The following is a 16,076-nucleotide window of genomic DNA, read 5'->3' on the forward strand; positions in this document are numbered from 1 at the left end:
GACAAACAAGGAATACTACTTCCTATTAAATGAAACAAACACCTTTAATATATTCAGTAATATTGTCTCATGTTCAGTCTCATTCGACATAAGCGAGCAGCAGTCCCATTACGATGTCGACGAGCAGAAGGGTTGAAGCTTCGTAGTAATACCTTAAAAATGAAAAATCCAGTTTCATTCATCATTCCTTCACAAAGTCTCGCTATCTGGAACCGCGATGTCCATAGCATTCATACGTTCTAGTTGAATCATTATCTCGCGATTGTTACGACAGAATAAACACAGACAAACTAGAACGCTCATTGGTCAATTCAAGAATCATATTGGGTCCGTAGTGTTGAATGGCGACTGGGTTGCAGAGCTCGTATCCGACCTGGAGTAGATAACTATTCCTATGACTAACACCAATATGATGATACCACAGATGATGCTAGCCGCTGACAACTGACATGCACATTTGGACGATGATTTTGCTTTTCGGAAATCCCGTTTCTTCACAGCACTATACACCTACATGTTTAGAGATAAAAAAAATGATGATTCATTTATATCTTCCTTCTCTACTACCACTCGTGAACTTGGGGAAAAACATTTTAACGTGTGAAGTTGCATCGAGAATATTAAAACAAACAGTAGTATAGATACCCATTGAGGTTAAGTTGACTTACCCCAACATGGCTATACTTTACTATTATTCTCAAGTGATTGGCATAACATACTCTGAACTGATGCATGTTTCTATGTTGATACTTACTTCATATGTCATATATAGACTTACCAATCGTAGTGGACTGTATTGCTGTTTCTATGTTGTTACTTACCTCATATGTCATATATAGACTTACCAATCCTAGTGGACTGTATTATTGTTTCTATGTTGTTACTTACTACATATGCCATATATAGACTTACCAATCGCAGTGGACTGTAGTGCTGTTTCTATATTGTTATTTACCTCATATGTCATATATAGACTTACCAATCCTACTGGACTGTATTGTTGTTTCTATGTTGGTACTTACCTCATATGCCATATATAGACTTACCAATCATAATGGGCTGTATTGTTGATTCTATGTTGTTACTTACCCCATATGTCATATATAGACTTACCAATCATAGTTAACTGTATTGTTGTTTCTATGTTGTTACTTACCTCACATGTCATATATAGACTTTCCAATCCCACTGGACTGTATTGTTGTTTTTATGATGTTACTTAGCCCATATGTCATATATAGACTTACCAATCCAAGTGGACTGTATTATTGTTTCTATGTTGTTACTTACCTCATATGCCATAAATAGACTTACCAATCCTAGTGGACTGTATTGTTGTTTCTATGATGTTACTTACCCCATATGTCATATATAGACTTACCAATCCTAGTGGACTGTATTATTGTTTCTATGTTGTTACTTACCTCATATGCCATAAATAGACTTACCAATCCTAGTGGACTGTATTGTTGTTTCTATGTTGTTACTTACCTCATATGCCATATATAGACTTACCAATCATAGTGGACTGTATTGTTGTTTCTATGTTGTTCTTACCTCATGTCATATATAGACTTACCAATCCTAGTGGACTGTATTGTTGTTTCTATGTTGTTACTTACCTCATATGTCATATATAGACTTACAAATCCTAGTGGACTGTATTGTTGTTGCTATGCTGTTGCTTACCTCATATGTCATATATAGGCTTACAAATCCCAGTGGAATGTATTTTTGTTTCTATATTGTTACTTGCCTCATATGCCATATATAGACTTACCAATCATAATGGGCTGTATTGTTGTTTCTATGTTGTTACTTACCCCATATGTCATATATAGACTTACCAATCCTAGTGGACTGTATTGTTGTTTCTATGTTGTTACTTACCTCATGTCATATATAGACTTACCAATCATAGTGGACTGTATTGTTGTTTCTATGCTGTTACTTACCCCATATGTCATATATAGACTTACCAACCATAGTGGACTGTATTGTTGTTTCTATGTTGTTACTTACCTCATGTCATATATAGACTTACCAATCGTAGTGGACTGTATTGTTGTTTCTATATTGTTACTTTCCTCATGTCATATATAGACTTACCAATAATAGTGGACTGTATTGTTGTTTCTATGTTGTTACTTATCTCATATGTCATATATAGACTTACCAATCGTAGTGGACTGTATTGTCGGTTCTATATTGTTACTTTCTTCATGTCATATACAGACTTACCAACCCTAGTGGACTGTATTATTGTTTCTCTGTTGTTACTTACCTCATATGCCATAAATAGACTTACCAATCCTAGTGGACTGTATTGTTGTTTCTATGATGTTACTTACCCCATATGTCATATATAGACTTACCAATCCTAGTGGACTGTATTATTGTTTCTATGTTGTTACTTACCTCATATGCCATATATAGACTTACCAATCATAGTGGACTGTATTGTTGTTTCTATGTTGTTCTTACCTCATGTCATATATAGACTTACCAATCCTAGTGGACTGTATTGTTGTTTCTATGTTGTTACTTACCTCATATGTCATATATAGACTTACAAATCCTAGTGGACTGTATTGTTGTTGCTATGCTGTTGCTTACCTCATATGTCATATATAGGCTTACAAATCCCAGTGGAATGTATTTTTGTTTCTATATTGTTACTTGCCTCATATGCCATATATAGACTTACCAATCCTAGTGGACTGTATTGTTGTTTCTATGTTGTTATTTACCTCATTTGTCATATATAGACTTACCAATCCTAGTGGACTGTATTGTTGTTTCTATGTTGTTACTTACCCCATATGTCATATATAGACTTACCAACCATAGTGGACTGTATTGTTGTTTCTATGTTGTTACTTACCTCATGTCATATATAGACTTACCAATCGTAGTGGACTGTATTGTTGTTTCTATGCTGTTACTTACCCCATATGTCATATATAGACTTACCAACCATAGTGGACTGTATTGTTGTTTCTATGTTGTTACTTACCTCATGTCATATATAGACTTACCAATCATAGTGGACTGTATTGTTGTTTCTATGTTGTTCTTACCTCATGTCATATATAGACTTACCAATCGTAGTGGACTGTATTGTTGTTTCTATATTGTTACTTTCCTCATGTCATATATAGACTTACCAATCATAGTGGACTGTATTGTTGTTTCTATGTTGTTACTTATCTCATATGTCATATATAGACTTACCAATCGTAGTGGACTGTATTGTCGGTTCTATATTGTTACTTTCCTCATGTCATATACAGACTTACCAATCCTAGTGGACTGTATTGTTGTTTCTATGTTGTTACTTACCTCATGTCATATATAGACTTACCAATCATAGTGGACTGTATTGTTGTTTCTATGTTGTTCTTACCTCATGTCATATATAGACTTACCAATCCTAGTGGACTGTATTGTTGTTTCTATGTTGTTACTTATCTCATATGTCATATATAGACTTACCAACCATAGTGGACTTTATTGTTGTTTCTATGTTGTTACTTTCCTCATGTCATATACAGACTTACCAATCGTAGTGGACTGTATTGTTGTTTCTATATTGTTACTTTCCTCATGTCATATATAGACTTACCAATCCTAGTGGACTGTATTGTTGTTTCTATGTTGTTACTTACCTCATATGTCATATATAGACTTACCAATCGTAGTGGACTGTATTGTTGTTTCTATGTTGTTACTTACCTCATGTCATATATAGACTTACCAATCCTAGTGGACTGTATTGTTGTTTCTATGTTGTTACTTACCTCATGTCATATATAGACTTACCAATCCTAGTGGACTGTATTGTTGTTTCTATGGTGTTACTTTCCTCATGTCATATATAGACTTACCAATCCTAGTGGACTGTATTGTTGTTTCTATATTGTTACTTACCTCATATGTCATATATAGACTTACCAATCCTAGTGGACTGTATTCTTGTTTCTATTTTGTTACTTACCTCATGTCATATATAGACTTACCAATCCTAGTGGACTGTATTATTGTTTCTATGTTGTTACTTACCTCATATGTCATATATAGACTTACCAATCGTAGTGGACTGTATTGTCGGTTCTATATTGTCACTTACCTCATATGTCATATATAGACTTACCAATCCTAGTGGACTGTATTGTTGTTTCTATGTTGTTACTTACCTCATATGTCATATATAGACAACAATCATAGTGGACTGTATTCTTGTTTATATGTTGTTACTTTTGTCATATATATATATATATATACTTATGAGTCATGTTAAAACGGTATTGTTGTTTACCTGATATGACATATATAGACTTATCAATCCCAGTGGAACGACGCATAGTATGCAGCCTACCACTGAGTGTACAAGGTACGTGCGCGGTTTCTGGATATAAACACCGTTTGAATGAGAGTCACTTTCGATATCACCTTCGTGGCGGTTGCCATGGGGATTCTCATCACGCCGCTTGTTATGAGGGTTGGAATCATGGTGGCTGCGACGTTCACGGCGAGAATCAAAATCCTAGATTTAAAGAAATTCGAGAAAAAATATACGGGCTAATAGGTTTCGTAACTGAAGCTGCGATACATACAAATGTGTGATTAATCGACCTCTCCTATTATATTTGCGTCCCCTTGAGACAAAGTTCTACTCTCTCTTGAAAATGACGCAATGAGTGTAATCAAGGTTGTTCAAAACTACAAAACTGTTTGAGTATATATTGTCCCCTCATTTAGTGAATTAAATAATATCAACACAAAACATCGTTACAATGTTGATTTAAAGCAAACAAATACTTAACTCACTTTGAAATCACTTTCTCCTGTATCGATCTGAAGAAGAAAAACAACTTGGTTAGTGAGAAGTACACAACTTAATATTAGAAGCAGTACAAAGACACAAAGGTGGAAAACAAAATACCAATAAGGATATAGATGCATTAGTGAAACTCAAACACGGCATCCACGATACAACATGTTATACATGCACTAAATACAAAAGGAAGACATTACACTTGTAACACACATACAACACTAAGCATTAACTGTACGCATATACACAACATAAACACTGACTTTAAAACCAAGTTATATGGAACGTTACATAACTTCACGTACAAAATATTATTCAGATTTCTATTAATGAGTTAAAAAGTATATATCGAAAATATTATTTTAAAATAATATTTTCGGTATATACATATGTATAGGTTGAACGTCCCAGTAGGATTTTACAAATCCGTGAGCAATCGCGGTCATGACGTAAGGATCCACAATAATTAAAATCAAATATTGAATAACGCATCCTTCAATCGACTGAGCGTTTTGAACCTCAGCAAAACATATATCAATACGCGCCAGTTTACTCCCTCTGTAGATGTCTATCCTAACGCGCCAGTTTACTCCCTCTGTAGATGTCTCTCCTAACGCGCCAGTTTACTCCCTCTGTAGATGTCTCTCCTAATTACAATATTGCAAATAATCAGATAATATTTGTTATACGAACATGAAGTCGATAAATGATGTACACTAACTTAAAGGTGAGCCTATGAATGACCAATCAAGGCCATGTACGTGTTGCAAAAATTAATCAATATTACATATATTACAGAATACACCCTATACACCTTTGAGTCTAATTCTTTCAACATGGTTTCTGCGCTATCGGCGTTGGACCAAGACGCAACCTGGGACGCTTCGCTTCCATATCCTAAGCATGGCATACTTCAGGTCTCGAAATTCATTTTGTTTTCTTTTTTTTCGAACGCATATCTACCCCAGCTGTCTCCGTCAGTTTTTGCTTCGCTAACGAAAAGTAGACTCCATGCGCTATAAATTTGTGACCGTATTAAGAAAATAAGGGTTACACCAATAGACAGTTTTGGCGGCAAGGTGGTAAATGTAAAATGATTTGTTCTTCAATTTTGTGCTGGATTTTTTTTTCAGGGTAATATTGCCTTTCTTTTATGAAATGTGTGTTATTTGTTTAAATATTTGTTTAAATGACAATGTCGCTGCATTTTTTTCAAAAATATACCGAGTTTTAATGGCCAATTGCTGATAGAATAAAAATCGCCAGGTGTATCTATGCGATAGGATGCGAACATCAAGACGGTCAAAAGAATAAAGGGTTTCACGTGTGCGTTATATCAAATACTCGGTGGCCGCTATTCGGCACGCCTTGTACTGCTTGGCTAAATTCGTCCATGCAACGAAATGATGTTAACATTATTCGTTATATGTCAAAAAAGGACGGAGGAGAGTATTCCCGCTTTACATTGATAAATCCTAGAACACTCGATGGGAAGGGTGTGCTATGTGATATATAATATCGATTATCCCCGGTAATATAGACTTGCACGCAGTCTTTTTCTTTCTTTTTTAATGAATTATAATATTACGTGAGTGCATAAATTGTAAATGGCGGTTAGCCGGTTGTTTCGTGGTATATCCGGTATTCGATATTTATACACTCACGTAACATGTTATTTATTGAAAAGAACAACAAACAAGAGACTGTTTGCAAGTCTATCGATTATCATGTGTTGACCGCTATTAATCACGGATCGTTGCTTTCTTCATAACAATATTCTGGCTTTATTGTAATCACAAATTTCATAACTGGATTCATTTTACAGTTTTAATATTATATTATATTATTATTATATGATATACGTATCACGCATTGTGCTCTTCATAATGACTACATTAATATGTTATTACGTTGTGTGTCGTCATTTTTATTTTTAGAACACACACGATACTGGATGTTAGAGTGTCGCAAAAGAAACATACGAAACACGAAACAATGCTGTACCTTGAAGGTGTCCTCGGGTAAAGAGATCGTGAATGGATCGCCATGTGTTTTTAAATCTATATTCATTACTTCGTCATCTTGGTTTGTCCGCCGAGGCTCTGAAATGGAAATCAATGTGATTTTATGAATTTTGCTTTGAAAGATACGGTTTATATAACCATATGAACAAATAAGATGTACCAGGTAACAGTGTAGTTGGTTGGGACATGTATACTAGAAAAGCGATCAGCGAAAGGGTTTTGAATTACAATATTCACCGAGTACATCGCACGCGCGTGAAGCCCAAAGCTCAGCTACCTGGTACCAGTACTGTTGACGCGTAATGCCCCTATATAATAATACATATTCCATTCATTTGTTAAATTTAAGATGATACGAATACAATTAACCACATGATACCTCACTAATATTGTATTGTGCGTCTGAGTTTAACTACTTACAGATGATCGAAATTAAATGTTTTTTTTTTGTACAATATTGCTCTGCCGAGATGTCGAACATTATAATCATGCCGATCAATTAAATACGGTCTATTCATTTCAATGGTGTGAATTGAGTCTGAATATATTTAATGGTATTGAATATCTCTGATGACGTTTCCACTGACCCAGCCACTCTATACCCTACATGCCGGATAAATGACGTCAACCACCGTTTCATATATAAGTACTCCACCGCCATTTGTAAGTTTAAATCACCGAGAAGTCTTATCGTGCGGCGTGACGTAATACATATAATGTAGCGTAATTATGATGGCACACGTGTTTATTGTGAGAGTATATATAAATAGGTCAGTAAAAGGTCACGCATCATTAAATAACCTTGACGACATCAACCGTCGCTATTTGTACAATTATACGTTACCTTCCGGCGAATCTTCCATCTCGTCGACTGTTTCACAATACTTGGAACTGCAGTGTAAACACAATTCGTATACAGTATATAAAATGTGACATGAAGTGGATTAAACGCTTGGCTATACAACGCTGGACCGTAATGAGGATCGTGGAGGGTGTTTACTAAATTACCAGCCTACCAGCACATGTTCACGTACATGCGCATCTGTGACTTACGACATCCCGATTGGTTAACCTTTATTATGTCTCGTCTACTTCATCTTTAAAAAGTTGATTTATGTATTCATTCAATTTGTTTTTAATTCTTTAATATTTTTTTATTCATTTCTTCAATTTTTTAACTTTTTTAATATTTTTTTTCTTTATTTCTTCACTTATTTAAAAAGACCACACGTTATTTTTTTCTTTGTAATTCAAACTAGAGCTATATTTAAATGTTTCGAGTCGCAGTAGAAGAGCCTCCAGAGTTAAATTTGGAAAAAAAACAACACTTGATAGTAGAGATAACATGGATTTGCAATAAGAACGGATTTAGTTCTACCTGCTATGTTTCGTTTTCGGCACTTTTCAAAACAATTATCAAACTAACACTCCTGACAGCTACGAGCCACCCAGATACTTATTTGTTTTGTATATAACGACTTTAAATCTGGCAATACATGGACAAAACAGACTTAAAGTACATGTAGTTTTTGATAATATAACGAAGAAGGCGTAACATCAGTCAACTATTTTGAAATAATCAACATCCTCAGACTGATATGATGTTGAAAATACAAAAATGAAACATAGCTGCTATAAACTATGCTGTGGTATGCATGTCAGTACGCCCGAAGGTACTTTAAAAACATGGGCTAAACAAACTCGGTTTCCATAGTAACACTAATTGAAGGAAATGTTACTCATAATATATTGTTACTCGATATGAAATAAAAATATATCCAAAAAAAAAAATAAAAGATACGAGATTAGAAGTGGTAAATATGTTAATATATACGTTGGCAGTACTACTCTCAATATTGGGTCACACTTTATATTCCATATCTTAATTGTAATTTATCCTGTAAAAAATAAGCTTGTGAGTAGAATCTTGTAATGTCATTCATTTTGAAGCAACCATTACATGAACTATCGGAACAGATATTTTACCTAAAAACGAGTAATCACAATTGAGTGACAATTCGGACGATATACGAACACAGAGGGACATATAAATTAAAGCGGGGGTGTCGTCACCTGTGCATGCGTCAGATGACCATAGCGTGTCATTGTTTACAAACAAGCGTCTACCCATGAGCCTTTGCGTTTTTAGCGTGTGTTGTTATCGTCGCTTGGGACTCGATTCCTGCGCGTGCGCAGGTGACGACCCTCCCGCTTTAATATAGACGCCATTTTGCGGAGAACATTTTGGTTTATATTGCTGTTGCTTTAATGTAATTAGGCATTGTACTTGTATCATTCATTCATTTATAAAGGAGGTCGTATAGCTGCATTGAACGCAATAGTGCCGACAGTTTCATTCAGCCGCTATTATACTCATATACAACCCACTTGTAGTTTCGCTAGTTCCCGGCGTCCTTTGCGAATGACAAGTAGGACGCAGGTAACTAGTAATCGCCATATTGTTCCACATTCCAAGTTTCGTTTTGCGTAAACGTGTCTGTAATGCTGCACACGCAGGGCTAATTTTGTTTCACTGTTCAGGGGAGTCTCAACAGCCATCCAAAAGTACCGTTTTCTGATAGTTTTCGGCCTTTGTTTTCACCGCGATGGTTGCCAGGCGGTAAAAATGCCCAGATGTCCGCCCGAAAATATTCACGAGAGTAAAAGGAAAACCCTGCTTTATATATAGAACGACAGTGAGCACGAGTGCTTGACTGGCCAATCAGAATGCGGGAACCGTTACTAGTTACACTTGAGGTGAGAACCAGCAAAACCTGTTGTCAGATGTGACGCCACCAACGATGGAAGCCTCGATATTGATATGGGATTTTAATCATATTGGACATACTGCTATGTATGTTTGCAATAGAGCTGCAATCAGATCAGATTATTAATAGATGGGCTAATTTATTAAATATTAATTGATTGAGATTAGTTCCTCAAAACCCGTGCTTGTAGTATTGACTTCACCAAAATAAAACTATTTTTCTCAGGTACAACATTATGTAACTGAGAAAAAAACACATATTATCGTTTCATTTTTTTTATTTGAGAACAAGCCGAGCTAAAAAATACAGCAGCAACTTTAGTATCCAATAAAGTTATAAATAAAATGTATTAAAAGAGAATTTATCCACAAAGTACACAACCTTGTTATTTCTATGTAATACATACTATTCAAAGTGTAGAGAAGAGCAAATAAACACAAATCAGTGAGTATATGGCCGCCCCTATGTCAATTGTGTTGGACATTGAAATATTAATCAGAACAAACATTCTGTATATATGTCATTACATGTGTAATTGTTACTATGGCAACACCAATCCTACCCTAAATACTCTTACATGGTTATTCCTTCAGTAGCGCCCAGCTTTACACAAAATTCGTGAAATACATTTATTTTACATCAGAAGAGGCACAGAATGTTAAAGCGCGGTAGTCGTCGCGCTGCGCATGTGCGAGATATATGGGTCTCATATAAACAAAGATGGCGACTTTGACTGTTGCGCAGATCAACAAGTACGAACTGAGACGTTTCTAAGTTTTAATTAGGCAATTTTCATGTGATTGGAAGGTATCGAAGGAGTCACCGTCGGTAATCAGTGCAAGTCGCGCCCAGGTCAAACCTCATACTTGTGATTTCCATTTGAAGAACGCATTGGATTGTGGGAAAATCAATGTTTATCAACACAAATGTCGCACATGCACAGCGCGACGACTACCACGCTTTGAGCTTATTTGTACAGTCGGTCGGCGCCATGTTCTTCAGAGTATAAGCGATTTAAATGTTAAAGCGCGGTGGTCGTCGCGCAGCGCGTGTTCGAATTTCATGTAAATAAGCAATGTATTTTACACGCGTTGTATACGTCTCTACGAGTCCCATATCGAACATGACGCGGCACGACGACTGCCGCCCTTTAAATGAGGAGTTGAACATACTCGATATGCGAATAATGTTTGAGCAACCAAGAAGTCATTTTCCAGTTATTAGCATACTATTATAATATTTACGCCATGTGTTTTCTTGGTATCATAAAATAGTTTTGACTCTGTATTACTTGAAACATTGAAAACACACACAGCTCATGCCTCATTATCTTTACGTTAATACTTTGTATATATGTGCCACCATACCCTGATATGACAATATATATATTATGTAATGTTGAGATGAGTAATTAATTGAAGAATATGAATTACAGCAAGTCACCTAAATTCAGTGACTGGGTGATATACAATACAAATTTCAACCACATTTTGACGGGAATATTTGTTAGTGACTGTGGGTAAATTCTAGCAAGAATTTCTATCACATAGTTCTATGCAAATAAGAGAACAAATCTCCAAATATTGTGACCAGATTTCGATCAGAATTTCAATGAGCAGATTTTAATTTGTGTACATTTATATCTCATCAGACTCTCGCTGAGATTTTTAATCTTAGAATTCTTTGGATGTGTTGACAACAAATAAAACTACAACCACTATAATTATGGTGACCACAGCAAGTATGAAACCTACAATGGAGAGACCGATTGATATTTTGGAAAACTTGGTGGCTTTGTCATGTTGGCCATTGTGTCGATACTCGAATGCCTGAAACATAAAAAAATAAGACAACATGAATTATATTAGTGCACTTTAAAATAAAAAACAAAAACAACAACATGTCTTATATTATGCTCTTGGCTGTGATTGCACAAAATTTAATTACAGCCCAGATTGAATCACGACATTGATTACATCGGGGTGGGGTATGTTTGAATACACCCACTTCACAACCCAGATTGAATCAGGGATTGGACATGTTTGAGTATGCTCGTATCATGCCCAGGTCAAATCAGGTGTTCGAATATAATTGAATATACCCCAAATCACGGAACAGATTGAATCAGCGCCAGGATGTTTAATTTGAATATGCCCAAATTACAGTTCAGATTAAACCAGGGGTTGGGGCAAGTTTTCCTTTCCCGGTATGTTTGCGTTTAGTTTTCTATAATTATTATCCACGGACAGAGTCTATTTCATTACATTGATTACCCAAGCCCCTTGTCGTGAACAATGTTTGGAGTGTTGTTGAAACTCTCAACGTGACTTATATCCATTGCGTAGTCGTAGTTTGCGGTATATTTATAAACTACAGAACACGGAATATATTGAATGAATTCTGGCTCATATCTTGGATTGGTTTTACAACTTGAGGTTTCACTGAAGTTGTCGTGACTAGTTACATATTGATCAACGATGCATATTATCTAGATAGTTTGAGAGGTCACGGACTGTCACTAGTTAATTGTTGGCAGACATTCTGCCCCTGGTTTTTAGACTGGTAGGAAATGACACATTTGACACAAAAGTATTCAAAAATCTATATTTTGGCTGTTGCCAATTAGTCTGTTTTCAGCTTTTCCGTCAACATCTCAAATACTAATCATTTATTTTAATAAATCATAGTACATAAATTCTCTAAGACAGTGCAACAACCTAATTAATTTGGGGCCTAAATACATATATATTAATTATCTAATTTGTATGATACAGGTCCATAGCGTTGGGAAAATCCTTTGAAATTCTTTGGATATTTTTAGGTCAGGAAAGTCTTTGAGTTGTCTTTAAATTACAGAAAAAAATAAAAAAATCTTTGAAAAGTCTTTAAATTTCTTCATAGTTATTAATTCATTTTAGAAAGACCAGTTTTCTCTAGGGAACTACCATATCCTCAGAACTTTGATGAGCTTTGGCGATGATGTTGGCCTGAATTAAGGGTCAAAATGTCTTGGAAAAATGCATGAAAGTTTGGGAAAAGGTCTGGTTTTTGGATTGACATTTGCATAATATGAATAGTCATCACATTTCTTTGAGCCATGCTACATAGATGCCTTGAGAGCAATCCACAGATGTGATTACTTTAATGTTTAAAACCATCCATATTTGATTATCTAAGTCAGATTTAAATTGAACTTGTGCTCTTGAAAAAAAATCAGACTGTAAACCACGGACGTACAATCAAATTAACGTGGATTATAGTGTTTTACAGTGTGTAACTGAAATAACATATACCAATATTAGTCGCCAAGCTTTTTTTTGAAAAGCTAATCACAATTTTTGTAATAATTTTAAATACGCCTCCAATATCGGGTACACCGGAGTTCTTTCTAAGCTTTCTTTGATTTCTCATTCATGAAGATTTCCAGTAGGCAATGTGTTACAAACAACCATAGCATCTACCTCCACCAGATTGCAAAGTAAAATTTGGCTAAACATGTATTCACCATAATTGTGGGCACTTGTACATATATACCAACCCTATGTCAGAATTACATAGTTGTCTGTGCTCTTTTACACTATACGAATACTGGAATGGCTTCAATTTCCTGAAAATTGGCGAATATATTGATTACAATTATGAAACAAAATGGTGATATTCCTGTCATCAGTGGATACAATATTTTATATACAATAAATACAAATCTGGGGATGATTGTTTTTTTTCATAAATATATTTTTACTCGATAAAATTACTTAATCAAAATTACTTAATCACTCTCATTATCGGAAAAGGCAACGTTTTTATCGGAGTGTTATTTATACTGATCGCTACTGATTGAAATATTACAGTTATCGCGCACATATTAACAATTATTAACGACGAAAATGACAAGACCCACAGCCACTCCTCAGGTGTCTTATCACCCAGTTTAACATTACGGCAAAGCAAGTATTCCTTTCAGATGATTTGAGTATGGTATACTTACAAATGCAGACACAATAATAGCTGGAATTCCAAGTGGAACAAAACAACAGAATGTATTCCAAACTGCCATAATCATACCGATGATATCCAGGCCAATCAAGGCATATCGAATCACAACTGGCTGTGGCGCCTGTAAGCAGTAGTTGAATGAAATGACTAAAACAGTAGTATTGGTTCTCAACTAAATGCAACAGCATAACATTACATTTGCATATAATATATTCCGCCAAAATATTGATGCTATATATATAAGTTTATCATGCTGTTTTGGTATTGTTCAGTTAGTTAACACTTTAGTAAACACATTTCGTGAGTAGAAATTAACATTCTCATTCAGTGCTTGAAACTGTCACACAATATAGTGCTAACAAATAATTGTTTTTAATGAAAGATAAAACAATTGACTATAGACTATATTATTGCTGCCTGCGCTGCAATTTTTCCCATCTTATTATTTCTGTTTCGAATTCTACTTCCGGTGCGTACTAAATACAACACACACACACACGAGTAGCAAATCGATTATCGTCATATTAATTCTGGAATCTAATGTTTATACTGACAAAAATACCAATGTTCTAAGATGCTGAAAAAATAATTCCCAAATGTATAATAATATTTTTGATAAACATATTGGTAACATTCTTCTCTACAGAGTGTTTGATATTAATCGTCATGTTCTTGACAACACGGAAAACTGACGTCATTCAGAATGTGTAAATAATAATATTGTCGACATATATTATTAAATCACTGATTTTCTTACCACCGCAGTTGAAAAAGTACTTGGAGTCGAATAGGTCTGTGCCGGATATGCCTGATTATAATATTGTTGCTGGGAATAGTACTGGTCATATGACGGTGGAGCAGGTTCTGTTTGATTCATATCTGAAAGAAAGCTACCGGTAACATGATACTGCAACACTCTATAAGAAAGCGACATGTGAAGCGTGAAATGCATATGGGGTTACCGGAAAGAGATATTCAAATGATGCGTGGTAATATGCAAATAATGTATGATAATATGCAAATGCAATGCCTATGGTGGAATAATGGTGAGAAATGCAAATGATGTATGATAATATGCAAATAATGTAAGATAATATGCAAGTATACTGGTGGAAGGTGGAACCAGGGCGCACATTTCTCGCGCGAAGTTTTCATGCCACGGTGGGAAAGTATAATATTTGAAAGCACTTCAATTTAATCATTTCAGGGAATGTCGTAACATGTTGTAGCGGTCTGGACCTAAAACGGAAATTTCGCATGGCGTAGCACCCCCACCCCAATGTAAAACGCAGCAACCAATTCCCCTCGATAAAAGTGTCCGTTATGAAAATATTCAAGGTGTTGTACGTAGCAGACAAATATTGCAATTCAGTTGAGAGACGAAAATTTCACAACTTCGTTGTATAAGATATTTTAATTCATACTCCATTGAATATTTTTTTTTTTCATTTGAAATGTATATTTGTTATCAGCTGCCACAGAATGGCATGACAACCAATAAACAAGATACAAAACATTTAGAAGTCATAATGGCCATTTACATCCAAATGCCATTTTAAGATATTACATCTACTGAGCATGTTACTGGCTGTGTTGCATTGTATTGTGCGAAATACATTCAAATTAAATGTAATTTATTTATTTTTAAATAGAACAAATATATATATATATACATGTATAATGTCACTCGCCGCGAGAGTAGCCAGTAAGCGATAGCGCCATAGCAGGTAATTTTCTGCAGTAATACGAGAAACTGGCAATAATTCTTAATTGCGAACTTCAAAACATCTGACAAAAGGTTTTATTGGTGTTGTTGAGAATTAAATTATTTTGAGCAGTGAAGTCGTAAATCAAGTGTGGTTTTAGCTGTTGAGCAGATGGTTGAAATAAGATTTGTTCAGGGGGGGAAATTATGAGGTTGAATGGGGTTGAGTGGGGTTGAGGAAATCTAGATTACTAATCGATCTATTGCTATTTTAAGCACATGTTATTGCAGTTCATTGGTATATTCGCCACACTGCTACCACAGATGTTTCAATTGTGTAATAAAGTTCTTATTGTTACTATTTAAAACCAAGGTAGTTGAAAGCGTGTTCCTATAATTACGTCTAAAATGAAATAACAACGTATTTGTAGTGCTTCATATGATATACTAAACCACTGTACACGGTGTCTAAAAATATCACATGTACAGAGATATTCCTAGATCAGATTATGGTGTCGAACCCATGGTATTTAATGTTGAATCAAACTCATTTTCTAGACGACCACCTACAAAAATCAGCTTTTTGACTTAAACATAGAATTTAAATAACCATTATAATGTATGAAACAGCTTACTTACTTTCTTTATTGGCCCTGTTTACGATATAGAGAATTGTAATTTAACGCCACTAAAACTCCAATATTTCTGTGTACCAGTCGAAATCTGAAAATGTGGGTATTCAAAAT

At 35.0% G+C, this 16,076-nt stretch overlaps 2 protein-coding genes across 4 annotated transcripts; both read right to left on the bottom strand.

Annotated features, from left to right (window-relative positions):
* Window positions 1-19: 19 nt before the first annotated feature.
* LOC100374534 (uncharacterized) lies at window positions 20-7,862 on the bottom strand. 2 transcript variants are annotated; one of them, XM_002736483.3, is made up of 5 exons: window positions 7,706-7,862; window positions 6,842-6,939; window positions 4,831-4,857; window positions 4,319-4,546; window positions 20-510 (listed from the first exon to the last, which is right to left on the bottom strand). In XM_002736483.3, the coding sequence occupies exons 1-5, from the start codon at window positions 7,722-7,724 to the stop codon at window positions 319-321; spliced, it is 564 nt and encodes a 187-aa protein (XP_002736529.1). In that variant the 5' UTR covers window positions 7,725-7,862; the 3' UTR covers window positions 20-318. The 2 variants fall into 2 exon arrangements, with proteins under 2 accessions (XP_002736529.1, XP_085359901.1); XM_085503775.1 differs by lacking the exon at window positions 7,706-7,862 and adding an exon at window positions 7,282-7,310.
* Window positions 7,863-9,989: 2,127 nt separating this feature from the next.
* Window positions 9,990-16,076, bottom strand: LOC144355685 (uncharacterized). 2 transcript variants are annotated; one of them, XM_078010755.2, is made up of 4 exons: window positions 15,970-16,076; window positions 14,383-14,515; window positions 13,618-13,746; window positions 9,990-11,458 (listed from the first exon to the last, which is right to left on the bottom strand). In XM_078010755.2, exons 2-4 carry the CDS (start codon window positions 14,500-14,502, stop codon window positions 11,303-11,305), a joined length of 405 nt encoding a protein of 134 aa, XP_077866881.1. In that variant the 5' UTR covers window positions 14,503-14,515; window positions 15,970-16,076; the 3' UTR covers window positions 9,990-11,302. The 2 variants fall into 2 exon arrangements, with proteins under 2 accessions (XP_077866881.1, XP_085359902.1); XM_085503776.1 differs by having other exon boundaries at window positions 14,383-14,504; window positions 15,970-16,065.

The sequence above is a fragment of the Saccoglossus kowalevskii genome, chromosome 9, assembly GCF_978046115.1.
Source record: "Saccoglossus kowalevskii chromosome 9, keSacKowa6.1, whole genome shotgun sequence".
NCBI lineage: Eukaryota > Metazoa > Hemichordata > Enteropneusta > Harrimaniidae > Saccoglossus > Saccoglossus kowalevskii.

Excerpts from the sequence above, each read along its gene's own strand:
- LOC100374534 (XM_002736483.3), bottom strand. Across the intron at positions 4,547-4,830 it reads CAGGAGAAAGTGATTTCAAA|GATTTTGATTCTCGCCGTGA; the intron begins GTGAGTTAAGTA and ends CTTTAAATCTAG. Across the intron at positions 511-4,318 it reads GTCTATATATGTCATATCAG|GTGTATAGTGCTGTGAAGAA; the intron begins GTAAACAACAAT and ends CTAAACATGTAG.
- LOC144355685 (XM_078010755.2), bottom strand. The coding sequence starts at position 14,502 with ATGAATCAAACAGAACCTGCTCCACCGTCATATGACCAGTACTATTCC. Across the intron at positions 13,747-14,382 it reads GTACTTTTTCAACTGCGGTG|GCGCCACAGCCAGTTGTGAT; the intron begins GTAAGAAAATCA and ends TACTGCTTACAG. Across the intron at positions 11,459-13,617 it reads CTATTATTGTGTCTGCATTT|GCATTCGAGTATCGACACAA; the intron begins GTAAGTATACCA and ends TTTATGTTTCAG.